Source organism: Trachymyrmex cornetzi, unplaced genomic scaffold (assembly GCF_001594075.2).
Source record: "Trachymyrmex cornetzi isolate Tcor2-1 unplaced genomic scaffold, Tcor1.1 scaffold797, whole genome shotgun sequence".
NCBI classification, from domain to species: Eukaryota; Metazoa; Arthropoda; class Insecta; order Hymenoptera; family Formicidae; genus Trachymyrmex; species Trachymyrmex cornetzi.
This window is the reverse complement of record NW_017300132.1, coordinates 149,659-177,479: the sequence shown is the minus strand read 5'-3', so window position 1 is coordinate 177,479 and position 27,821 is coordinate 149,659. Positions and strand designations below refer to the sequence as shown.

Sequence of the window (27,821 nt, the reverse complement as noted above, 5' to 3'; positions counted from 1 at the left end):
CCTTCGACTGTATTTTCTCCATGGCATTAAATACCGAGCAGTTTATTATAGCACTGATTTACAATACCATTCAAGGAGATCCCTTCCATCTCCGAGTGAATACAATCGCGACAACGAATCGCCAATAAACATCACGTCGCGAAAGTGATAAAATCAACTTCTTGAATTGTTGTTCACCCCTACTCGCTTGGGCGCGGTCGCTCTTACCGACTCGGTTCGAGGTTGCGTCGCAACCTCGTGTGTTTTCAATCCAATTGATCGAGCTTTCTTTTTTAACTTTATTTTTTTTTAAATCTTGTCACGCGGGTCCAGGACGCGAATACAGATTCAAGTGATGGAGCCCCGCCTCGATCCCGTCGTCGCAAGTTCGCCGTCCCACGTCTCCGTTGTATCCCGGCTATAAAAGCTCACTTAGCATCAGCTTGCACGGCAATGTTCCTCTGTAATGGCTGGTGGAAAGTCGCTGCATCGAATCCCAGTATTCTCTGTCATCATCGATGGAGACGCGCTATGCGGTGGTCAACCGACAGTATGGCTTTAATGAAAGAGGGAAAAAAATTCGATATCGATGGGATCGAAAGGTGGCAAAGCAACGATGGTCCCGCATAGTTCCTGGCTCGGAATTTTTCACTAAAGAGATTTCCACAATCGCTTGATGTTTGAAATATTTACAATTCAGGTGAGTAGTATCTCCAAGAAGAGTATGAAACTGCTGAGAAATATAGGTAGTATAAATATATCTACAGATATTTGATGTGCGTATACATTTTGGCGCTATTTGAAAGTTTTCTTTTTATGGAGTTTTATTGAAGACATTATGCGCTACTTTGCTGTGTTAATAATAAATTTGTTAAAAAAACGTTTCCAAATTGATAATAAAAAACAAGAAGATAACATTTCAATATTTTCAATTGTCAACTATGCATGTGGCACAGAGATTGATTTATTTTTATAAACTTTTCACGAAAATACTTGATTGCAATAACAATCAAAATAGTATAATTAATTTGATGAAAATGGTCTATTTTTGGAAAAATTAATTTCTTTATGGAGATATATTTTGCGTCAGCAGCTCTATTTTCAATTTAAAAAATTTTTCAATTTCGCGGTTGGAAATATATATAATGAAACTATTCCTGTCTTAATCATAATAATTAACAAATCAACTGGATATTTATTCAATTAATATTCTTAATCTCAAAAATTAGTATGTTCTTTTTAATTCTTCGCAGGCATTCAAAATGAAATACTTTGCTCGCGGATCTGCGTTCCGAAACTGTTACCACTGTCGAAGGATCTATCGATCGACCTTGCACGATCTACAGCGGCTCTCTATGGTTCGGCTTGTTAACGATCTTTCACACACGCCCTATTCACCACATTATTATCAGCCACGCCTCACGCTATTTTCGCTTAGTTGTTCGTATAACGCGGAGGGGGTAAGAGAGAAAGAGAATGAGTTTGCCAAGAGAAAACAATCCGGCTTTCTTGCTTTATGTTCTCCCCAAATCGATCTCCACAGGAATGCCACCGGCTATCCGGTAGCTGACGACGATCGGTCTCGGTCGTAACTCTGACCCGCGACAAGACTCGTGATTTATGGCGGCAACAAAGACGAATTCACACGCGGGAGCCGTCGTTTTCAAACCCTTATAAATGCGGTTCGTAGAAAGCGTGAATACAATGACGTTTTGCCAGGATTGTTAGATATACAGTTGGTATAGTATGACGGTTCATTCAACTGCACGTAAATTATACGAACTAGTTTATTTTTCTTGATAGCTTTCAACTCGGTAAATATAATTTCGGATATTTAACAGTATTTTAATTACTTATTTAGATATTAAATAATATTAACAAGATTTTTATTAGTTGTACTTAAATAATTTGTTTATAAATATTCGATAAAATTCGATTAGTTAAGGATTTTTGAAAGAGATTGGTTATACAAAATTTGGAAATTTCTCTTTGAAGCAAATATTACAAGAATTACAACATATGCTTGCAAACTTAATTTCTTATTACGAAAATTCAGAAAGACTCAAAAGATTATTTGTTGAATGCAAGCTGCATTATTTAATTTTATAAGAATTTTTATAAAGTGAAACTATGTAACAAATACGTTAAGAGGAAAAGTTAATAATTTATCCAATTACTTTGTGTCAAACTTATCTACCTCATTAATTTAGATAAAATTTATTATTAAATACTATCTTATCTTTGATTTAAGCAAAATAATTTAATTATGTTATCTTTTAATCAACTGACAGATTAAACATTACTTTTATTTTATCAGTATAGTCCATGTTATTATATTACAAAATGTATTAAAAAACACGACATGTGTAATTTAAAAAAATATTCATTACAAACATAAAATAAAATGTAATTTTCTCAAATCAATAAAATAATTTAGAAATAGTACGAGAACTATTATTGCTTATTTAAAATATCTCTTTTGCTTAGATATCCTAGGTTTTCTTTATTTTTTTATATTTGTGCAGCACTATTCGTAGTGTCTAAATTCTATTTATAAGCAAAATGTTAAAAGAATTCATATTCGGATTAGGTAATAATTATTATGTAACCTTAAAATAATATTTCCAGAATTCTTCGATAATCTTGCCGCACAATATTACTAAGTGAATCTTAGAAGCTCAAGTATTAATTGGAACAATATCTTCCCACGATTGCTAACGCCCATTAACTTGTACCGCCTGCGAGTGATGCGGCTGTTACGGACGCCCGCTAATTCACGATCGATTATCGCCCACCAGTGTCAACGCATAGCAATTAACGTCCTTGCACAGTGCACGTTATTGGCCTGTCCGTCATGAAAACACAGTGCGGCCCTCGGCGCGGCCTGCTGCTCGCGACCCATTTCTTATTCTATTCGTTCGCAGACGGTGGGCGGCCGATTACAAGTGGGTGACCTTTCGGAATTTGCGAGGGTTCGGTGCATTCTCACAATGCAACTACCATCGCGATGATGAAACGCGCGGGATTACGTAGTCGCGTCGTCGCTATCTCAGCCGGGACGTGGCTCGGGCCACGATTTTCCCATAAGACGAAGGCCAGGTATCGAGAGTCGCTCGATATTCCGTCCGAGAGTACTCGCCGCGCGAACAAAGTACGGGGTATATCATTTTCCGATAGCAATTTGTTACAGAAAAAAGGGGTGGACAAAGGCGAAGACACAAGCAAATCTAAGATTAAATATATATCCATGTGACGATCTGGCGATTGTAAATCGCACGATAAATTACGCGCGTAATAGATACCGTAAATCGCGTTTCATACTTGAATTTGTGCAAATCCTGTATAAATTTCTCGCTAGATGCACCGATACTCAAATTTATGTCCGATATCTTCTTGGTATACTTTCGTCCGTGATTCATTACGCGGCCTTCGAGTGTAAAAAATTATGAATGGATCGTATCAAAATTATATATTTTATTCTGATACGTGAATACGCAATTACCAAACACTAACAATACAGGAATTCTTTTAACATTGAAATTCATCAGATAGATTATTGTTATATACATCATGTATCTCGATGCACAATATTGCAAATTAGTTTTATATTAAACAAACATGAAATTATTGTTACATTAAAAAAATATGTACCAAATTTTCATAAATTCAAATAGTATTAAATGTGTTAATAATACTAATTTAACATTTACTTAGAGCAAATAAATATTCACTAAATAAAAAAATGAGTTAAATCAAATTAATAGTTTTGGTACCAAATAAATACAGAGTGTCCCAAAATTTGCGAATCCAAATACCATTGCAAGAAAGTTTGCGAAAAATTGAGTGAAAAAGTTATGTGTATATAACTTTATTAGTACATTTTTATTTCGAACAGTAATTTTAAAGGTATGAAGGTTTAAATATAGCCAAGGTTACGTTTAAACAATCACACGCGTGCGGTAAATTAGTAAGCGTGTGCACTTCAACATTTCAACGTAGATCGTCTAAATATAGTCTGTAACTGGACAGAAAGTAATTGCTATATAGCGTTAAAATAAAAATTACAAATAACTCTTTTACTTAATTTTTTGAAAATTTTCTTATCGTAATATTTTAATTCGCGAATTTCGGGACACTCTGTTTAGTAAATATTCAGTTAGTACTATTCAAACAAATATTTATTAAAATTTAGCTCATTTTTGTCTTAACGTATCAATGAAAAAATTGTCTTGGATAATAATAGAATTTTTAATTTACATCAATGTTTCAACGAACGTTCTATCTGGTTTTCTCTCTGACCGTGACTTTTCATGTTCAGCTTATGAGTGGCGGACCATGTCCGCATCGAGTCACGCGATGACCTTACCCTTTACAACGATTATTACGCGTTGCATTAAGGTACATGCCGGATCTATGTCAGTTTCATCAACTCCTTGCGTTTAGTGATTATGCTTGACGGACACCACAAGTGATTTATTACCAAGCGATATGAATCAGTGCCACTGATATAACTATTTGGTCAAACGATACGTGACGTGAAACGTGTAGCCGTTCTGATTAGTGAATAAAGTACGGACGGCTGTAATATATCGCTATTCCCATATTTTATTTACGTTCAAAAATTGCGACAGAAAAGGCTAAATAACGAAGTGCAAGTGCAGGAAAGGTAGCGTGAAGAAGAAATTTAGATTAAATGAGTCACGTTGGACGGAAAATATGAATTGTGAGAAAAAAATCGGCAAAGATGAAGTTCTACCAATCCTAGTTAATTAGGTAAACTGTAATACTTATTCATTATTATTAATGTAAAATTACAGCATGCTAAAATTAAATAAGCGCAAAATGAACATCAAGTAACAAAATTAAGTATTAAAGCTTCAGTACGATTTTATCTTTTAGTACAATTTATAAATTATGTATATTGTTTAATTTTACTGAAATATAAATGTGCGTTTCATGTACGATGTCAATTTGCAATGCACTACCGTTTATTTTCAAGATAAATGGAAAATTTAAACAGTAATGGTTTGCTTAAATAACGAACAACTGTTCAAGACTTAAAGTCAGATATAATTGTGCCGTATCACTTATTGCTTTCGTCATGAATAATTGCAGCTTTGCTGATAGAAGAGAAGGTTAGATTAGTTAATCAAATTGCCACGGTAATTTGTGTAAGATAATTGACCTGACTTTTTAGTTTTAACCTTAGTAATTTAATACAAAGTTTCAACACAATTTTCCACCGAAGAATTTCTTAGATATTAATTGAAGCAATGACTCTCATAATCATACAGTCCGATTTAATAATTTCTTTAAGAATGTTGCTTGAATAATTACGTTTAAGAATATACAATACAAAGATAGTACGTCACGTGTAATGTACAGTATGTAAATTTTTGATAGATGTGAGAGATCAAAATTCATGAGATACACCAGGCAATACATTATATGTATACATATATATAAATAACACTCTCTAGGTTGTTATTTTATATTACATGAATATCTTCTTTTGTAAAGAAGAAAATTTATTCCATTCGTACAGAAAAGAGATGTAAGTATCCATGCGCACACTATGAACCGAGAGCATCGAGCACGACAAACGTCATCGTGTTGCAGCAATTTTATACCCCCCATATAATACTTCTTTGATCTCTCTTAGAAAACCAGGGAGGAATTGGAAACGGTATTCTATTTTTTTTCGATGATAATTCAGAGAGATTCTTTTCTTTTATGTATCGCAGATAGTTGTGCGCGCGTTACCAGTGGCCGTGGCCGTGGCCGGCCTGGATGGCGGCACCGTAACCGCTTCCATGGGCCGTAATCTTTCCGGAAGGACCGGCAATCACCACCGAACCGGCATGCGGTCCAGAAACAGCTGCACTTCCGGAATGAGGTCCAGCCAGAACGGCACCATGAGTAGCCGGTCCAGCAACGACTACCCCATGCCCTCCGTGACCGCCAGCATATCCTGCGTAACCACCATAAGCAGCAGGACCAGCCGCATATCCGTAACCTCCTGAAAACAAAGAAAATAAGATAATATTAGAAAAACGGATAGAATTGTTTTCAGTACATGCAATTACTTTCAAGAATGCATACACGCATCCACACAAAAATAATCTGCAAATTTAAAAAATAGTATATACTATAAAAATATAAATATATAAATTATTCATGTAAATTTATTTAACAAATTGTTTAAATCACATTTTTGTACTGCACATTTTTTAAATTTATTTCATTTTAGATTATTTCTAAATTAGAAGCTCTCTTTCTTTTGTAACTACTTGTTGTTAAAAGATTTTTCTTTCATACAACGATTTTATATAATTAGTTATATTACTTACCGACATAATTACCACCATAGCCACCTCCATATCCACCATAGGCACCATCTCCATACCCACCATAAGCGCCATCGTATGGACCACCATAGCCTTCTACGTGCGCTGGACCAGCGACCGATGCAGTCACAACAGCTGGCCCAGCAACGGCACCCGACACGTGAGCAGGACCAGCCATCGATCCGGATAAACGAGCCGGCCCTATCGCTGGAGCGGAAACGGCAGTGGCACCCACGTGTGGACCCGTGACACTCGCCGCTCCAAGGATTGGTCCAGCAAGAGCTACTCCATGTGCGCCGTAGCCTAGACCTCCGTAAGCTCCATAAGCTCCGTGAGCACCGTAACCTCCATGGCCACCGTAATATCCGTGACCGCTCAAAGGCGACGCAGCAACAATGGCGCACAGGGCAAACGAAATGAACTAGAGATGGAGAATTTCAATTCGAGGTGAGTTCAGCAATAAGTTACATAGCTCAGTACGATATTGCACCAAGTGTTTCTCCACTTAAACGATTTAAAAAATTTGATTTTGGGAGAAAACACCACAAAATTTAACTTTGAAACTATATTTATTGTACGATGCCAAGTGAATAGATCGCGGAACTCCCGCGCGATAAAATTATTCGGTCATTGTACTGCTTGCTTAATTCTTCGACAAGAATGAACTACGTATTCGCAACGCGTTTGTCACTTTATGTCACTCCATCGTTCCGCTGAAAGAACAGCGGTCCGATTGCGGCACGTTGATTGCTTGGGTAACAAAAGAAAGAAAGACAGGAGCGCGCACTTCCGACGATGAATACTTACGAGGGTCTTCATCGTGCAGACTGGCGATTGCTTGAATGTGACTACGACCGACTTCAGCAGACTTTATATACATCTTCTAGGATCTCCGACCGCGCCCCCGCTGATCCCTTCAAATCATATCCGTTGATGATGTTAGTCTCTCGTTCATTGTGTAAGAAGGTCACTATCCGACACACCCACCCACCTTTGGACATGGACCCTTTACGTGACCTTCGCTGGGAACTCTTGGCTCAGAAATTTCAGAAACAACCTCCTTTGTCTGATCTGTACGTACTAGACTTGCTGACTAGCGCAATCGTTACACGCCGTGCAATTATCTTGCGATACTTTGAGATTTGGAATTTATGGAATTTGTTTATCTCAGATTCTTCAGCGCTCGCTTTTTTCCACACGACCAGACTATTTTTTAATTAATTTATATATATATATAATATTTCATACTTTTTCATTTATTTCTAGAAGTTTGAGATATAATATCTAAAGGGGCGTTTGAATATCTTTTTAATTTTAAAAATATCACTAAAAATAAAGTTGTGAAATTGTAATCAATTTTTTTTTGTTATCTTTCTTGAAGTCCATACAAAACTTTATTGTAAAAAATATTTTTTCACACCTTCAAAAGAAACAAGAGTATCTTCTTAAATACTTTATTCTGAATATGCACGTCACTCTGTACACTGTTGAGATTGCAAATCTCTCTTACGTTTTTCTTCTTCATGAAAATATATGCAGAGTGACTTTCATATCTTTTTTTACTCTTTCTCTTCTTTAATATGCAAAAAGTTGGATAACAAATGTAGAAACAAATATGTAATCTCAGTAAGTTCTAACTTCTTTTGTTATAATTGCACGTATTAAACATCCGTATGTACAATCTTTACGTATATGACTCAGTTTATCCTTTCAAATCACGCTCGTTTGCAAAGGAATCTCATGCATTGTGCAAGATCAGCATTTGACACACCCACCCTCGACTCATCGAATGACTTCCACGGATGAAACCCTGGGAAAAAGTTAAAATGAGTTCATTCGGCGCCAGAGCTTTGAAAAATATTTCTCTCTCGCGTAAAGTTTGCCATCTATCGATTTTCATCTCTATGCGCGGAAGGTAAATGGTGACGAAAGTTAGTTTTCGGAAGATATCAGGTATCACACATTTTAGTAAACAAATTGCTTGAAACTCTTCTATGCTATTTTAAAGGAGAAAATTTTAGATCGTGAGATAAATTCAAACAATCTTTTTGTAATAAACACAAATATGTTCGATACCTTATAATTTTATAACAATTTTGTGGAGCTTACTTTAATGGAGTTTACTTTAAAAGAAACTTGTTTATAATAATTACACATATTTAATTGAATTGTTTTTTTTTATTATTACTTTAATTGTATCACAATTATATTTTATTAGAAGCAAATTGGCAGCAATTGCATATTATTTTAATTAATTGCCGTTCTATCCATAAACGTGTATCAATTACATTGTAGAATCAAGAGGTACGCGTTGCATCAGCTAATAAAAACACATCAGAGAAATCATTTCAACCGTTAAACTGAGAGAAAAGTAATTTAATTTTGATCGAAGTGAGAGTTATAAACTTTTTTAAAGAATTCGCTACTTGGATTTCAAATCTCAATTGCGTGACCACGTAGCAGCATAGGTCAATCGCGCGATTGAGTCATTCAGGAGAAGGGCAATCGAGCCTTAACCCCAGAGATTACATAGAAACGGTTTTGTAATCTCATCAAAAATTCTTCGTAGTAATAGTATAAAAAGTTTACGTGTAATAAAAATTTACGTGAATATTAATGTAATAAATGTGCTGAAAAGTTCACACATTATTAACGGATGCAAAAATACATAGATGTGTCAAAATATGATACAAGGAATTGATTCTACGCATACGTTATGCATATTTAATCTGCAAATATTATGCGTCTTACATATTCAGCAGCATTATACATAATTATGCGAGGTTTCAGGCAACGTCGAAATAAATGTGATTACATACGCTAATGCTAACTGCGCTCGTTATGAGAGTGTGCATACATTTCAAGACCATAAGGTCACGTTATGAGCATTAAGTGTAATCACAAATAATAATGCTATATGCGCCACATACCATAGTATGTAGATAAAATTTTATGCAATTTGTGATTACACTCGATGTTTGCTTCATGTGCGCAACACTAATAAAGTTTGATTGTCATATTTAATAGAAATCGAGTGAAAAATTAAAGTTACATGAAACTATTTAGTATAATAAGATTTGGCACAGAAAGATTCTTTTTACGGTTTTGACCGTTTCGAATTTTATCCATCGCCTGAAATTAAATTCCTTTCTCGTTTTGTGCATTAATTGCATACTGATATATAGAAGGAATAATTATTTTATAAGTATATTTAATACGATACGATGAATACCGCTATAATGCAGTAATATGACGAAGTTCTAGGTTGCAATTTATGTGATGTGCAAGGTGAATCGACGTGTTTGTCGAGAACAGGCTAGCTGGGAAAGAGCCGTGCTCTCAGGAATTAATGGGCTTCTCAATACGATATATAATCGATGAAGCCAACCGACATCGCGTACTCGACCTTTAACGGGTACGATGAAAGAGATGTGAACTCGAATGCTCTAATTTCACGTGAATATTATGGTATTCAGAGTTATTGAAAACCGTGAGATCTTCTATATACTCTTATCTTACGAAAAGAATGATTTTTGTATAAAGAAATCTTTTTTGTGACTTTATGTCGTTTATAATTTTGCAATAGTCCACTGTCATTCTATACTGAAGAAAATATTTTTTTATACTAGTTAAGTGATATGTGAAAATGAAAAATTTACTTTTAAAATATTTTATACAATTTTAAAATTGATCTCGTATGTTGCCATTATTAAATATATATATATATACTTATTTAAACATAAAATGTTTAAATAAATATAATTAAAAAAGAGAACATTGTAATATTTAGATATCTAAATTATATATTTATTTATAAATAAATATATATTATTTATAAATATATATATGTAAACTTAAATACACATAAATATTACAGTGATCTCATACACATCATCATTATTGCATAAAATATCTTTGTATTTAAACCTGCTTTTTGAAATACAACTATCTCTCTTTCTATAAGTTTTAATACGAATCAAAAACTATATGCATAAATATATTTTTAAAGATCGTGTAAAAACATGCAACGAAAGCAAATTAAAGAGATACTTTGAATTTGTTAGCAGATGAATAGAGAAGGCAAACGGCGTACATCCATAAAAAAAATCGGAAATTCAACCTTTAAGTATGATCTTTTCTGCTTAAGTTGCACTACGCGTCTGTAAATGTTTCACAAAGTGTTGCGCCGTAATACGACTTTATCCGCTGCATCACGTTCTGAAAATTCGTACTTACGACGATCAAAGGAGGTATGGTTACCCCGCTGCGATTGAGCGTGATCAGTGCTAATGGTGAGACTGACATTTGCAGTTATTGTCTGCGGCGCAATACGGATGCAATGCACTGCGATGTTTATGGGAGCATGCAACCTACTCGCCGCTCTGTGTGAAACCATGGGAAGTGTAAAACACTTGTATTTAGCCAAAGTTCAATTTGTCGAAAAAACCGCGATTATAATCACATATAAAAATATTTTAGAAAGATCTCGCAAATGTAGATACCTAAAGAATATTAGAAAATGTGTCTGACTTATATCTTCTGGAGTGTAAAATTCTTAAAAGAAATATCGATATTTCAACATAGAATTATATTTTATTATAATCCATATGAGCGCGCGTGTAAGGTTTGTAATATATTATAGTATAAGAAATTCTCTAAGAGAGAAGCAACCTTGACCGTAAAAGTGGAACAACCTTATAATGCTTTGTAAAAAGATTGTTCTGAGAAACGCGTGCAATAATCACTGCACACCCCCGAGAGTGAAAGGACCGCGCCTCTTCGTATCCGGCACTCTGACATCTCCACTAATTATTCCTTGACGATAGTTATGAAATGCACGTTTTCCATGACACAACTTATGACGCTTCGCAATAATATCATAATTGCGTTCATATTTTCTTCTTCCTTTATGCATCATACAAAATTATTTCAATCCATACAGGTTAAATTGGTATTTTATTTCATAATTTATATTCCTGATAATAATTTGTTAAATGTAATTATGAGAGAGAGAGAGACAGTAATTTGAAAAAATTTTTATTATTTATGTCTAATAAAAGTAATAAGAAAATGTTATTCTTATTTCTTTATGATTTTGCCTTTTTATTGCAGTTGTTGCGTATATTATTAGTCCATTAATAATTTAAAAAAATTTCGTGTTTGGCTATTATACACTCAATTGTCTCGAAATGACTAGTGTAATAAATGTTTAAAATAATGATACGAAAAACAAGAGAAAACATTTGTAAAATCTTACAATTTTTATTTTCGAGGAAATAACATTGTAAATTTACTACTCCGTTCAATTTTTGTTATATACGCAAATAAAGTCAATATTTTATAGACAATCCAATTTGCGGAATTGTTAAAAATAGTTAAATCGTTAAATAGAGAGATAGATCGCTGAAAAAGTTACATTGTTAAAAATTGTTTTGCGTTTGTTTTAATTTCTATTCGCCGCAAAGATAAGTTAGAAATTTCGATGCACAGTGTTTTGTAAAAAATAGAAACTGGTACCATTTGAATTTTACGATGTTTATTTTTGAATTTTACGTCGAATATAGGTTTAAAAAACCAAAGTGTTCCTCTCGAGAAAATATGACTTTTTCCATGTGTCGAGCGAGATTGGAAATCGATGCTATTTTTATCTCGCAAAAATAAAGTGAAAAAATAAAAAGTAAAAAAAATCAGAATATAAAAAGGAGTCTGCATCTTAGCGTATTCAAATTTCATGCTCACCGCCACATCACCAGTCCATGTTCTCTTCGCTGAAGAGATTCCATTCAATTCCACGTCTTAGCACGTGCACTTAATCTTTTTATTTTATTTGTAGTACGTTGAGGAAAAATGTAAAAGCAGTCGTATGTATTCAGTATTCAGAAAAATTTTATAAGTCTTTTGTAGATATGAGAATTTATGATAAATTTAACAAAGTGAGACCGCTTTATTTTTTAATAAGCATACTGTAATAGAATGATCGATTCAATTTATATGAACTATATGTAAAAAATGGAAATTATCTCATACACACATCTATGCATAATTCGTGCGTGATTATTCGCTTTTAAATTATCATATTCATCTCGCAATTTCACAAGAAGCTCTTTATGCTTAAGCGAGAATTATCCGCTTCTAATGGAGAAAGCCAGCATGGCCCGACGACTTTGTAATTAATTTGATTTAATTGGCATCGTTAGCGCTCGTTCATATCAAAGCTAATACCTAGACGACATGTCTGGTCGATTAATCTGTTGAAATAACGAAGCTTATACCTTCAGATAGAATTTTATCCTTTAATGAATGAACGTTTCGCGTAAAACGATAATAAGAGGAATGTAGTATTAATGTGTAATTATAAATTTGCAATTTTATCGATTTTATACATATACTTCATTATAATATCTCTCCGAATAATTGAATATAATCAAGTAAGAAAATACCGTGATTGATCAATGTTTTATGTAATCCAAGCGAGTACCTTTTGTGGTTCTATTAGCACAAATTAAATAGTGAAACTTTGAAATAGGTCGTATCGGCTTTTAACGCGGACATTAGCAAAACAAATTTCTTTATTACAGGAGGCTAACGCAACAGGCGGTCCATTTGCAACCTAATGTTTTATTAAAAGAAGGTTTTTGATCTAGTGTTTCTGTTCTGCAGAATTAAGGTAACTTAATAGTGAATATATGACTAATAATTATATGGAGAAAAATAACGTGCTAACGACTAAATACATTTATATTATGTTCCTTTACTATAATATGTAAAGTGCAATTATTATTTTATACTTAACTTTTTCACTTAAAAAAAAATAAAACTCAATAACAAATTTTAAAAGAAACTTATTAAAAAGATGTTACAAAAGATAAAGCATACTTTAAATACTAAATAATTTACAATCTGTGTTTCATAATTAAGTACATTTTAATAAGATGCAATTACATGCAAATAAGGAAAATAAGAAAATCTTTCATACAAACAGAAAATTCATAAGTACAAAGTTTTAATGTTAACGAGTTAACAAGTTCTTTAATAAATAACTAATCCTTTCGAAGTAATTGGTAAACTGAGAAAGAATATTATACATCCTTTCCATTTTCTCTCCTTTTATTCACCTCTTATTCTTATTTCTTACAGTTTGTTTTTATGCCAGAAAAAAGAACATTATATATGTATTTATTATAAAAATACTAAATTAATAATGATATTGCTGTTTTCAACAATTTATATTAAAATTTTCATTGGTTGTACTACGTTTATAATCTTCAATATTTTACAGAATATTTTATTGAATAAATTTATTAATTACGTGCACGAGTCTGGACAATTAAAGCATTTAACCTTGTAAACTTGTTATCGGTTGCAATATTCGTTCGGTGTCTCAATAAAAATTAGTATTAATTATAGATATTCGATACATGTAGCTATATAAAATGTACACATATTACAACATTTGTTATGCTGCAGTCACCTGAAAAAATTAAATTTATTAATATTTAATTGAATAATCATAATCATAAAGTTTTCATAATATTGTATTTCAGTAAAAAGTAGTACGCAAAATTTCTGATTGATATTAATTTTCAATATTAAGTGTATTTAAAATGTTCATTAATCATATTTTCATTAATCGCTCCCTCACATCGAAAGTGAAACAATCAAAAAAATTAAGTTTTCCAGAAAAGGCAAAAAAGTAATTTTTAATTTATCAGAAAATTATTGACTGATCAAATATTGAAAACAAGGACATATTCTTAATATCATTAGTTTACTTTGATTGATAGGATAATGTTTAGCTTATGTTAAGTTATTTATATAATAATTCGAATACATAAATTTCCTTTCCTGGAAAATTTGATGTAATATCTTAATTGTATCACTTTTGAAACAAGGGAATGATATCTCATTAACTATTATATACAATATAAATTCCTATTTATATTAAAAGTAAAAGTTCAATACTTACAATTGCAAAACCACCTATACAGCCTTTTTTACGAAGATTACAGTTGATGTGTGCATGAGAATGTTGATATGTACAAGAATGTAATAAAACAAAATGAAAGAAATTAATTATAAGCTGTTATCGAGAACCATTGTTGATTATAAAAATGTCTTTACCTTTTTCTTTGTTTCGAATTAATTGTCTTAAGTAGTAAGACAATCAATTATTCTAAGTTCGCATTATTCTTTCTCTTCTTGGCTTATTCATTGTCTTATGCATTAATTCAATTAATCGTTTTGTATACTGAAATCATATAATTCGTGTCAGACGATTTAATAATAGATTAAATAATTGGACTGTGAAAATTAAAATTTAATAATTCACATGTATTATCAGATGCATTGAGAAAATGTAAAAATTTAATAAATATTTATAGTGTCAACTAAATAAATATGTATTCGATAAAAAAATGATAGTTGAATCAAATTAATGGTTCCTTGTACCAAATATAAATCTTTATATTTAATAAATATTTAGTTGGTACTATTCAAACAAATAATTTAGTACATTTCGTTGAATGTAAATATTAGCTTTCGTAGAGCTAAACCAATGTAAATAAATCTTGTATTATTGGTGCACAACATGTTTCAAAAACAGTCATGTACTTAACATGATTAATAATTATTGCTGTGCAATTCACATACATTTCTTGTTCATCACGCTCTTACTGTCATTATAAAATACTTATTTATAAATGCTAATTATAAATGAAGCAATTAAATTTTAACTGGCTAATACTAAAAAGGCAATAAAGATTTAAAGATTAAAAGCTAAAAGTGGCGGCTTAAAATGCAGAGGGAAATAATTGACAATATAATCTATTTGATAAATGGTGAAAGGTATGCGAATAGACACGAATGAGTTTTAAATACTGATGCTTTATTTTATATAAAGTATTGTATAAATGTATAAACGCTATAAATATGTGGTATCTATCTATGGTGGTGGTGGGGTGCTAGTCGTGATCGCAAAGAAAGGGTATGACGAGGGCGGGCGGGGTCGGGGGCCGGCGACGGCGAGCCATCTATTTACATTCATTCACTCATGAGAAAGGCTGACCTACCATAATCAACCGGTCTCTCCTTTTCACTAACATATAACACGATTATATAATATATGTGTAATTGTGTGGATATATACGAGTACACATATAGAAATATAGTGTATGTGTATGTGTGCGCGCGTGTGACAATGTGTTCATATATATATATACATATATATATGCGCGGAAGTAATAGGTAATAATATGTATACATATATATATAAGAAGAACATATGTGCAACGCGAGTAATAATAATATGTATGCTTGGGGTGCGGCGGTAAGTATAACAACATGCCGGGAACGTGCGCGTAATGCGACCGACCCGTGGAAAAAGAGAGAAATAGATATGTGCGTGAAGAGCGGCGGCCTTACGGATGGTGGAAGACGTAAGAGAAGAAGGTTCAGCCGGAGCAACGGTAGGTGTTCAGAAAACAGAACAGATCCGGTTGGTCCGACGACGAAGTGCCAAAGCTTGTCCACTTGCTTACGGATGATGGTGCAGTGTGATACGCGTGTGCACGGGGTGGCTTTGTGACACACGGTTGCAACTCGGAAATGCGCATCGTATGTATTGTTGTGATGTCCGAAAGACGACGTTCGCCAATTTGCGGATGAAAGTTCGTTGAGGAGCAGCAAGGTGTTCGTGTGTCGAGATCGGTAAAACGCGGCCCGTGCCGAGCTTCCTTTATCATTGGTCTCGTGATGAACGGTAATTGACTAAATTTTACCCGGTTGTAGCGGGTCGAGACTGGGGGAAAAAATGACTCGAGGCCGCGGATCACGTGTGGCCGAAATCTCAGTGCTGTCCTCTTACAATCTTATCCATCTGTCTTCCGGATCGCGCTTTATCGGCTCGTGGTGTACGTAAGTACGACCGATCGTCCGTTCTGTGTGTATTCCAAGTGTCTGACAATCATATCACTATCTCCAAGGGTGCTCCGATCATGCTCCGAGACTGGACGAGGCTTTGGGAAGAAGACGTTGAGCGCGTTTGAGGATCGTTCGAGACCGGTAAGTGACTGTGGTGGGTTGCCGCCGTCGCCGAGCCGAGATCGCTGGGGTCTTAAAACGTCTACCACTTGCCAATGGGCGCGGGGATGACAGCTCCGTGAGAACCGAGTCCAGCATGGATGGCACCAGACGGTCCGTTGATCACAGCAATTCCGGCATCATGGCCACCAAGGGCACCACCTCCGAGTCCAGCACCACCTCCGATGACAGCGATTCCAGCACCACCAAGACCGCCACCAAGGCCAAGTCCGGCACCACCTTATGAAGAAAAATATCACTAGCAGGAGGCTCAAATACTTGGTGAGTGTAAAAAGAAAAATGAGGGAAGACCTTAAAATAAAAAATGTTTAAAACATGTAATTTGTTTATTTGATAGAAAATTTGTATTACCAAGTCCACCACCAGGCGCGGCAGCAGCAGCAACTCCAGAGCTTCCATCATCACCGTTGATGCCACCAGATCCGGCAAAGAAGGCAACACCTCCATAGCTGGGTCCAACGAGGTTAGCGGTGGCCTGGGATGGTCCTACGAGGGTGGCGGTTCCCTGGGACGGTCCAACGAGGGTGGATGGGCCGGCAGCGGGTCCTACAAGACTGGCGGGTCCAGTACGAGGTCCACCAACGGACTTGGCTCCCTCTTGGGGTCCTACGAGATCAGATGGTCCGGTCTGGGGTCCTACATTGGCCTTGGGTCCCTCAGCGGGTCCGATGTCAGACCTGCCACCAATGACTCCTACGGGAAGAGCGAGCGATGTTCAGTATGTCCTACGTTGTTGAATTAATAAAGAGTATAGATTTGGTACGTTGATACGAACCACCAGAGACGATCTGTTGAACTCCAGCAGCACCAGCCGCCGCCGCCGCACCAGCAGCATAGCTGGCACCAAGACCGCCAGATCCCAAGCTGGAGGCACCACCCTGGAGGGAGGTAGCGGTTCCAGCACCAGCGGCGAGTCCACCACTCAGACCGGCACCACCACGGAGTCCGTGTCCAGTGATGGCCAAACCGGCACCACCATAGCCACCATAGCCGCCACCATAGCCGCCACCATAGCCGCCATATCCTAATCCGCCGTGCGCAATTCCAGCGCGGGCCGTCGCGACCGCTAAGCAGGCGAACACAATCTAAAAGGAACACGCGACGTCACTCAATGTGACTAAATTGGCAGCGAAGACGAATAATCGACGATAATACGATATTCGACCAAATCTGTTAAAATCGCTGAAAGCTTTAAATGATGAATATTGCGTGAGCTCGAGTTTCGATTTACGGAAGCGGTTTACGTGTGCATGTCGTTGGGACTATCGCTGTTACGAATCTAGATTTCCATTGGCTTGGCGCCGATTACCGGGTCTGACTACTGCTAGATCTGTGCAATATAATCGTGGCTTTCACTTTCGATTTCCGTGAACGTCGGTTCGCGAACTCCAAAACGACGGAAACAATCTCGCGCGCGAGAGGTTTCTAGATCGCCGAGATGATCTCGAAATCTAGTTGGATTGGTGCTGTTTTATTGCGAAGGCGGAACGATTACGCGAATGAAAACGCAATGAGAAAGCGCCCGAATGCATCAACGGAAAAATCGACGAGATTAGATACTCGTAACTACGCGCCGTAACGTTTCGTAATCAACTTGATAGCGCCCCTACCCTTCGCGTCGGTTATTCTGGTCACCATTCCTGATTACCGTATTAGGAAAATTCTTATAGACCCGTTAATAGACCATTGCATGCGCAACGCGTATCGTCGGACCGTAAAAAAAAGTAGTCGCGATTGCATAAAATCCGCGCGGACGACTAAACACGAAATATTGCATGCGATTTATAATTAACCGATAATCGATCATATTCATTTCTCTTAATTATGAAAAATTAAATCCCCCGATTTGAATCGCGAATGTCAATTTCAGATACGCGAGTTTGCGTATCCGAAATCGACCATTCGTTATTAAAATTGGGGGAGTTAACTTTTCATAATTAAGAAAAATCCGCGGTTTATAATTTAATTGGGTCTCAGGTCATAGAATTCGTAGGAATTTTCTGAGATTAAAAAAGACAAATCTCAACAAGTTACGTCACGTACCTGGCGTTCAAAGTCGTAACGCTTACGGCTCGTAATACGGGAAGCGGCGTTTAGAAAGGAAGTGTTTCGTGCGATCGTAGAACTGTCGAGCAGCCGGCTGATTAGATATATCGGTGTATACGTAACCGATATTTCGCGATCGCGTGCGAGCGGTATTAGACGGCGCGTGTGTCACGCCCGGTTTGAGACCGTTGCAAACTTAAATGGCACCGCGGCCTGGAATTATGCATATCTAACGACTACGCGAAACTTTCACATCCCGTTTACGCGGAATGAACGACTATCTCGCGGCCGCGCTCGTGTGACGTGGTCGACCGAGCGTTCCCGCGACCTCGCGATCGGAAAAGGATCAAACGTGCCGATTTCAAAATCGCCTTGCGCGATTGAGCGCCGAGTATATTTCCATCGGCCCTGAGAAATTGCAAAGGCATTCCGAGGTCTGGCGCAACGGTTAAGATATCATTATCGACAATGTTATTGATAATATAGGTAATTAACGTTACAGTTATCACAAAAATAGAACGTTGTTTAATGCACATTACGTTTGCAGGACGGTACGAGGCAGAACGTAATTCCGGTGTTATCCTGATTCAATGGATATTGTGTGACGTGAAAAGACGGGGAAAGTCAAGAGAAATGCAACGGCAGAGGATGCAAGAGTGATGGCAAGGTATGTGCAATCCCGAGAACGCGAGATTCGTGAATGAAGATGCGTCTACGCGGAATAGAACTGGTCGCGTGTTAATCCGCTCACTCAATGACGATGATGATACTACCTACAACCGGTTTTCGCCGAGAGTCGGCGCGCGATGCGGTAAGATTTCTTTGCTTTATGAATGAAAGTCGTCGGTTCGTCTGTTTGTTGCGTCTGTCTGCCTGTGGAGAAAAACAGCGAGAGAGTATCCCAACCGTGACATTGAATCGTCGTCGGTTTTATCGCGGACTCAATAAGAAGCGGAGAAACGAAAAAGTACAATGGAGACATTAATAGATGTATTATCGACGTATATATTTATGAAAGAAAGCTGTCGAGCTTGCAAAACGATCGTATTTACTTTCCGTTTGCAGATATGTCACCGCGTTCAAATCTTGCATTAACCTAGTTTCTTGTTTGGTTTCAATTAAGGAGCGCCAGAACGAAATATTACGGAAATAAGCGCTTACAGAGATAAACTTTCGCAGTGATTACAAGAAAGGGCAGAATTTTATGAGATTCCATTAAGGACTCAATGTTATTCCAAGAATCAAAGAGTTTTCAGATCGACACTGTTTATTCACGGCGAAGAAGAGAAGTATCCAATCGAGAAACTATAATAATTTCGATCGAAAAAAAAAACGCGTGATTTTGAGAATAAATGAATAGTCAAAGGGACAAAGACGCGAGGAAAGATAGAATAAAAGTAGCGAAATTCAATAAAATCTAATCGAAGGGCGCGAGAAGTACCGCGGCTACGAGTTAAACACCTCGCGAACACCTCACCAACCCTCGTTGCGGAATACTCACAAAGGCCTTCATGTTTGGTGTGTGTATTGGGCTGGTAGTCCGGTGAATGACTGACTTGGGCCGGGCCGGCGGGCCTTATATACGCCTAACTCTACTCTGGACACGCTCCACAATCACCATCCTTTCGAAAGCAAGCAAGGCGCTCCACCACCCTCCCTCCAGAAAAACTATAATCCACGTACCGCGTACCAAGCGGCTGTAATCCGCGGCAGCGGTAGTCCCACCCGGTTCAGGGGGCGAAGGGGAGTCCCCCCTTTATGGTGCGGCGATAGATAGAAGTTGCCCGTTGTGGGTTATATTCGTGGTGACTATGTCCACGTTTAACAGCCACAGCCTCCTACTCCTCCTGCCCCACCAGCGGTGGTGCTGGCCTACACGCTCGGCTTCTACGCGACGGGCCACACCAAGTGCAACCGAGCACCACCCGGGTTACCTGGTCACCTACGATACAACTCTCTTTCTCACAGGCGTGGTGCTCGGTATACACGAGCGTTGCACAGCTCTCACGACTAACGTTGACGGCGGAGTCCTTTCCGGTTACGGTAGACGGCGCAGGTGCAGTGCCAATAGCAGCAGAATGGTAGCACAGAGTGATCATCACTTTAATTAATTGGGCAACCATCGACAGTGATAAATCGTTGTTTTACGATTGCGGAATGGACTCACGTAGGCTTTTAGATAATAGAACAAGTATTCTTCGTTGGCGAAGTTTCGAGGAGTTTCATAAGAGGCTGTAGTGTTCAAGAAAATCAATTGAAGATTAGAGTGACTTTATTTATCGTTATGGTAAATATAACGAAAAAAATAACAAATTATTGAAAATGTTTGAAAAGATCGAAAACTGCAAGTCCAAATATTTTTCTTCCACACAACACGGATTATGAAAAGCGTATGCTAAAAAAAGAAAGCATATAGGAAATATGTGTAGAACATGTGTCTGTGCAATAATCTTTAAAGAAATCTAACAACTTTCTTGGACAACTTTTGGTCCAAGCAAATTTTTTTTCTGAAGCGATGTAATAGTTACTACATACACTATTGTTAACTGATTAATAACTGATAAAAATTTTGACAGCATTGTATGATAAATTAATACAGTTTGAAGTTATTAAACTATTATTATTTTTGTCGCAACTTTCAATGCTGAAGAAATCTGAAGAGGCGATTTGATGAAGAGTCACGATCGTTGAAAATGACGTCCTGACCTCGAGGTCAAGACACGGATCTTCGGTTAATTAATAGTGCTGCATAATGCGCTTATTTCAATAGTCTTCACTTTAAGACAGATCAACTTAATTTTTTATATTTATTTGAATAATTTTTTGTGGGATGGGAAAAAGTAGAAGCCAACAATATTCAAATAACCGAAAGTTATTACTATTCATGAAAACCACTATCCATGCAATGTCCGAGAAGTAGAAACGATAACTCTGAAGTTTACATTCGGACACGAGAGCCTGTCACACGAAAAGTTCGTCCTGCTTGAAAAAAGGAGGAAAGGAGATCCAAAAATGGCGAAGCACGATCCCGATTACGGCCCGTTCGTTACGTTAGAAAACGAGGCATTCGTATCGAACAGGAATTTCACGTTTGGCGCAAATGCTAAATCGTTCTAAAGAGTTAGAATTACGGGTCGCTGAATGGCCTTAAGAAAGAAAAAAAGACAGAAAGACCTGAATTCTTTTCTAAATAGATTGCCTGCCGCCGCTGCCGCAGCAGTCCGCTCGTTACTTATTACCTCAACCTACTAATTCCAACTGCTATAGTACATTATGCTGGAAATAAAATCGTAAAACGTAAGAAATGGGTGAGTTGTCTGTTGTCGTGAACGATTTGAATTATGATCATTGTTTGTCTGGGATGATACTCGACAATTCGCAAATTTGATCATTTTCGAATTGCATTATCCATTATTTCAAGGAATCTATAAATGCTGTATTACAGTTAATCTTATATTTATTTAGCACTGAGGCGTACATAAAAATATTATTCAAAGTATTAATTGTAATAATTTGCATAATCGCTTATATTTTATAAAAAGGTAGAAATGCGCCATTATAAAAAAGTTGAATAAGTAAAGAGTAGGATAAAAATTTATGCATGCATTATAAGCATGCAAAAAATTGTTTACTGCAAGAGTAGTTACTTGATTGTTTTTTAAGTAAACAATCACTTAGAATGTTTCTACATCAATTAAAATCACATGTTAACACATATTGCATATTATTAACTGTTTTCCAATTTATTAATTTAAAAACGTTATACGGATTTAATCAAAATTTTCTGAAAATAATAAGAAATTAAACAAATATTGAATAAAACTCTAGCAACTTATTACGTAGTTTATTATGACAGTAGGTTTCTAAAAAATAAAGATTTTAATTCCTATAATGTTTTTATTGCGGATTTTCGAGAGAATTGTATATTTAGATGCTCGTAAAAAATAATTATTATATATATATATATATATATATATAAACAAAAATATGTTAAACAATATTCACATAAAACAATATTTTACAACAATTCACATTTTCTCGTCGTTGGGATACAAAAACACCCTACTTGCCTATTCTCGAACTAAACGTAGTCAGGAACAAGTAATTCGTCCGCGTACATGTATGCTAGATTTCTTTAAAGATTATTGCACATACACATGTTCTACATTTCCTATATACTTTCTTTTTTTAGCATACGCTTTTCATAATCCGTATATACGTAACAATGTAAGCTGCAGCGACGAGCAATTGCTAATCTCCAACCTTAAAGGTATTGAAGTGCAGCGCGCCGAAACGCGGCTAATTACATCCGATTCATTATTTTTTTGTTTTCGAGTGTGATGCCCCGCTTATTATACGAGCCGCGACTTCTGCGGCATGCGAAGTGAAAGCCATTATATTATTTGGCGCCCGCGAAAAATGTCGAGCTATCGCGAAAGTCGCCCGCGCAACGTAATCTTTTTTCGTTCGACACTCTTGACCGGTTCCGAATATATAAATCCAATGCATGGCAACCGCGTTTAGCTCTTGTTGGTCTCACCCTCCAACGAGTCGACTTCGATAACATTTCGCGCGCGCGCGTTAATTGCCTCATTAGCCGATTAATCGAACAATTATCTAATCGATGGCGAGTCTTATCTCGCGCAGCGACCGACGTATTTCGTTCGTAACGATCGAAAAAACAGATCCGTAATTATCGCCCAGTTATCTGCGATCAATTGATCCTAACGATTTCATTCGTAATTTCGCTGAATATAAAGCAATTATTAATTGTTGTCTCGTTTTGAATGCGATATTCCTGCGGCTTAATTCCAATCGTGCTTCACGATCTCGACTTTTACATGCTTTTGCTATCGGAGTTGGAATCCAGAATCCAGTTCCGCGACCGTTCTGAATTATTAAGCGATTTTCACGGATCGATAGAGTATCGATTGGCTCGCGTGGTCAATATTCAGGGATACGCTTCTGTGATAAAACGACTTTCTCGGCGACGTGCAGATCCGATATACCCGTGAATCGAATCGAAATGGAGGTACTGAGATTTACTTCATTTGAATGGTGATACGCGATATAGAATTACCTGAATATAAGAAATTAATTTACCGTTTATTTTATGTATATCGATTATTTCATCATTTATTTGTATCCACTTGAGTTAACAAATCAGAGACAATTAAATTTTTTATTGTAAATTATGAACTATTGATTATTTACATAATAATCGATTATAATAATTTTCATAATATTTATGCATGTAACATTTTAGTTTAAATTATTTAGAAACTAAGAAATTCCTATAAAATTAATTAAACATAATGCTTTTTTTGCGCGACAACAGATTTTAAAGTCTTTAATTTTTGTTTTTCTGTAATTTAGCATTTTTAACTTTTTTCTAATTTTTCTTTATTTTTTTTATATTATCACTATTTTATTCTTCATCTCAAATCGAGAAAGTAAACACGAACTTTAAATGAATAATCCTAAATAAATTTACTATCTGTTAATATTTCCTTTACCTAAATAATATTGTACAAAATTCATTATAGCGCATCTTTCTTGCGTCAAATGCTATGCACACACACAGCTCATTCCCTCAGCTATATTATGTTTAAGCAAAACCAAAAGCCAATAAGGTAAGCCAAGATGCTCAAACTTATTCAACGCAAAAATTCCGAATTCTATTGAACATTATGAATAAATAATCTTATATTAACACACGTCAGAAGTGTAAAAAAAGATACTAATAAAATTTTTTTATTTAATACCTGTGTTGAAGATAAGATACATCGCCATATAGATTCCTGAAAGGTTACTCGAATCATACTTTCCTTTACTAAACATATCGTCCTCTACATAATTCCAGAACTTTACATTATTAACGCAGGAATTGTATATAAACTGCCTGACACTGACCAATTTTGATATAACGTTATTGGCGCTGAGCATTATCACTTTGAGTTTCCAAGTCCTTTATTGCGGTGTATCTTATCTTCAACACAGATATTAAATAAAAAAATTTTATTAGTATCTTTTTTTACACTTCTGACGTGTGTTAATGTAAGATTATTTATTCATAATGTTCAATAGAATTCAGAATTTTTGCATTTAATAAGTTTGAGCATCTTGGCTTACCTTATTGGCTTTTGGTTTTGCTTATCAAGATCTTGTAGACAATCTGGCTTTTATGGATCACTCTTGCGATATTTATAATTAAATCTGTTACGGAACGTTATTGATTTATTTGCTGACAACGTATATGACTAATATTCGTAATTTAACTCTGATATTATCTATAAAACTGAGGAAGGTCTAATTCCGAAACGCCTATATTCTATTGTAACATATCAAAATACAAAATATTTTAGCCATCCACATCTGGCGTTCGTGGTATATGCCTTTTTAACTATATTGTTTTACATTCTTTTACCACGGTTCTAACCTATATTGATATGTTTATTTATTCAAATCAAGAATTGCAATATCACGAGCGACGCATTTGCCGTATATGTAGATTTATGTATTCTATCCTTACATATCCAGCTCTGCCAGTTCAATTTTCGCGAAGAATACCTCCTCGCCTAAGGTGATAACTCGCGCACACATCGCTCCTCGCACACGGCTTTCAGGCCTCCCGTAACATTGCATTTCTAAAGCGACGTCGCGACTTCGCTACCATCGTCGCGATGATGCGCGTCGCTCTTTTACTCCAATTTTTACGTAACACGAGAATGTGAAATTGGAGAAATTTTATTCATGAAACAAAGCGCGCGGTGTGCGCGTGGATACAAGATCCATGAGGAAACTTCCTTCTATGTAACGTGATGGTGCAGCACTCGGGTGTGTTGCCGTCAACTGTAAACAAGGACGGCTCATCGGCGAGCGCAAAAACAATTGTGCATACACGCTATATTCGGATCGCTTGTTTAGCGTATCGGAAAATCGCTGTATCACCTTGCTTACAACAGCGTTCACGGATGCTGCGACAGCGTGTCGCACAATTGTTAATCGAATAGACTTAACTTTGTATGCTCTCTTGCAACGCTTGGCTACATTTAAAAAAACAAAGAAGATAAATTGTGTTGTTGCATATTAGAACAAATTATTTTTACAATAAATTTTACAATAAATTTAGTAGGATTTATAAGTGCAGAGTTCGCGACAATAATCGCCAATCGTTTTCGGGTCCAATTGACTAAGTGGATTCAGCACGAGTCTAGTTACATTGATTGATTCATTAATTGATTCGAATTAATAACGCGCCGAAGATCAAGATTAACCTAATTCCGCTCCTAGAATTAAACCCGCGCGTTGAATTTCCATCTCGATGTATGCAACATTAGGGTGATCGATTTGCTCACTGTTATTGCGCTTATTACTGAAACAGCGGTTACACGTTCGGTACCGATCATATTCCAGTATTTAATTTGCAAAACACTTTCGCAACGAGCTATGAAATAAGGAAAGAGCAGCGGTAAAACGATGTATATTTAATTATGCTGTTTACTGCGTCATTTAGGTCAAGTGAGACTGCGTCGCTTAAATACATAGGAAAGCTATTACAATTATATGATTACGACTATGATTTATTAAGTAGACGTTATCGGCACACTCGTTTATTTTTTTTTTTTTTCAAATATCTCGTACAATCAGAAGAGTAAATATTCATTACCGATAATGTTTATTTGATCAGCTTTATAATGAACTGCACAGTTTTAAAATACTGTATCACACTATATAATTTATACAAAAAGGATTCATTCCTACAATTCGTGATCATCGAAAATAGATAACCACCGTTTATGTCAGCACTTCGGTCTCTCGAATCCAGATATCATTTTATGTTGACATAACGCGCGAGCGAACGCGCAAGGTACGAGTAATTGCAGTTTATGTCAATTCCTATAATATAACGCGTAATGGAACGGTTAACCGCAGAACTCTAACGCACGACGCCCCTTTAATGTACTAACTTTAATTGATTCAAGACTAGTTGGAAACTTCGATCGCTTTAATTTTGACATATTTCGGTCTTTGATAGCTTTCTATCTCGCTATAAATCAAAGTGCATATTAGAAAGTTAAAGTCAGAATTAAAGTTACCGGATAGGAAAAACATGGTATTAAAAACGATTACACATGTCTTTCGCGGTAAGTGGAAACCACTAACAATGTCTTCCCACTCTACAATTTTAACTGCAATTGTGACATCGAAGAGTGCATCGTGCTCTTTCGGTTTTCCGTCGCACCCACACTGCAAATCCAAGTGTGTAATAAGTGCCAATATATACTGAGAGAAAAATGTTTGGTATTTGTAACTATAATTACATATCACTATAATTATGATTATTACTGCTGTAACAATAGTAACAGTAACTATGTATATAGTTCTAGCAACAAATGTATATAGTTGGCAACCTAAAATGACTATAATTACAGTTGTTATAACCATAAAATAGTTGAAATTACCATAAAAATGATTCAAGTGGCTATAATTTTTAGTTATATTTTGGACCAACCATAAAAAATATGATTGTCCCCAAATATAACTATAAAATTATAGTCACTCGAATCATTTTTATGGTAATTTCAACTATTTTATGGTTATAACAACTATAATTATAGTCATTTTAGGTTGCCAATTATATACATTTGTTGCTAGAACTATATACATAGTTACTGTTACTATTATTATAGCAGTAATAATCATAATTATAGTGATATGTAATTATAGTTACAAATACCAAACATTTTTCTCTCAGTGTATGTGTGTCATTTAATTTTGTAAAAATAACACTATATTACACGTTTAAATATGTACATTTCGTCTCCAATTTTCATGACTCCTGTTATAGCAAAATTTCAGGCTACTTTTCCTCAGTCAAATATTTTAATCCGTTACTTAGCGACGTTCATTCTTTTACGTCTATCATTATTTTCAGAAGAGCTGCTTCTCTTTATATCGCTTCCAATTTATAATCTAATACATTACGTTCATCTTACTTTACATTTTCATTTATCATACATCACATTTAATAATAACTGTGTATATATGCAAAATCTCTGCTCACTATCGTGTACGTCATTATTCGTAATTGTAATTTTCTCACTTGTATATTTCGTTCTATGTTTATACTTAATTAATTATAATTAATTCAAACAAGGTCTAGACTAACGAACAGTACTATTGCTGATGTCTCATCTTTTAAGGTGCAACTTTAATTTACATTGCGTTTCATGTTTATAACTTACACGTCAATAAAACTTATTATTATTAAATCTACTTTTTAATGCAATATAGTATGTTATTTGAAGACATTAACTATTATACACTTGGATTTGCAGTGCAAAAATT

The 27,821-nt window shown here is 35.7% G+C and overlaps 3 protein-coding genes and 1 long non-coding RNA gene across 5 annotated transcripts; 2 read left to right on the top strand and 2 right to left on the bottom strand.

The window, feature by feature from the left end:
• The first annotated feature begins 446 nt into the window (after positions 1 to 446).
• LOC108768443 (uncharacterized) lies at positions 447 to 1,803 on the top strand. 2 transcript variants are annotated; one of them, XM_018518856.1, is made up of 3 exons: positions 447 to 679; positions 1,233 to 1,439; positions 1,523 to 1,803. In XM_018518856.1, the coding sequence occupies exons 1-3, from the start codon at positions 656 to 658 to the stop codon at positions 1,547 to 1,549; spliced, it is 258 nt and encodes an 85-aa protein (XP_018374358.1). In that variant the 5' UTR covers positions 447 to 655; the 3' UTR covers positions 1,550 to 1,803. The 2 variants fall into 2 exon arrangements, with proteins under 2 accessions (XP_018374358.1, XP_018374356.1); XM_018518854.1 differs by having other exon boundaries at positions 1,233 to 1,803.
• Positions 1,804 to 5,463: 3,660 nt separating this feature from the next.
• Positions 5,464 to 7,342, bottom strand: LOC108768450 (Chorion protein 18). Its single transcript, XM_018518871.1, is given in 5 exon segments — positions 5,464 to 5,998; positions 6,330 to 6,747; positions 7,134 to 7,157; positions 7,159 to 7,204; positions 7,206 to 7,342. Coding segments are annotated over 5 exon segments (870 nt in total). The 5' UTR covers positions 7,328 to 7,342; the 3' UTR covers positions 5,464 to 5,738.
• An 8,606-nt stretch (positions 7,343 to 15,948) lies between these two features.
• Positions 15,949 to 20,067, bottom strand: apd-3l (apidermin 3 like). Its single transcript, XM_018518872.1, has 4 exons — positions 19,972 to 20,067; positions 17,200 to 17,509; positions 16,776 to 17,117; positions 15,949 to 16,643 (listed from the first exon to the last, which is right to left on the bottom strand). Exons 1-4 carry the CDS (start codon positions 19,981 to 19,983, stop codon positions 16,447 to 16,449), a joined length of 861 nt encoding a protein of 286 aa, XP_018374374.1. The 5' UTR covers positions 19,984 to 20,067; the 3' UTR covers positions 15,949 to 16,446.
• On the top strand, positions 17,516 to 19,824 carry LOC108768452 (uncharacterized). Its single transcript, XR_001940494.1, has 2 exons — positions 17,516 to 18,956; positions 19,018 to 19,824. It is a non-coding gene; the product is annotated as an uncharacterized LOC108768452 (long non-coding RNA).
• Positions 20,068 to 27,821: the final 7,754 nt, after the last annotated feature.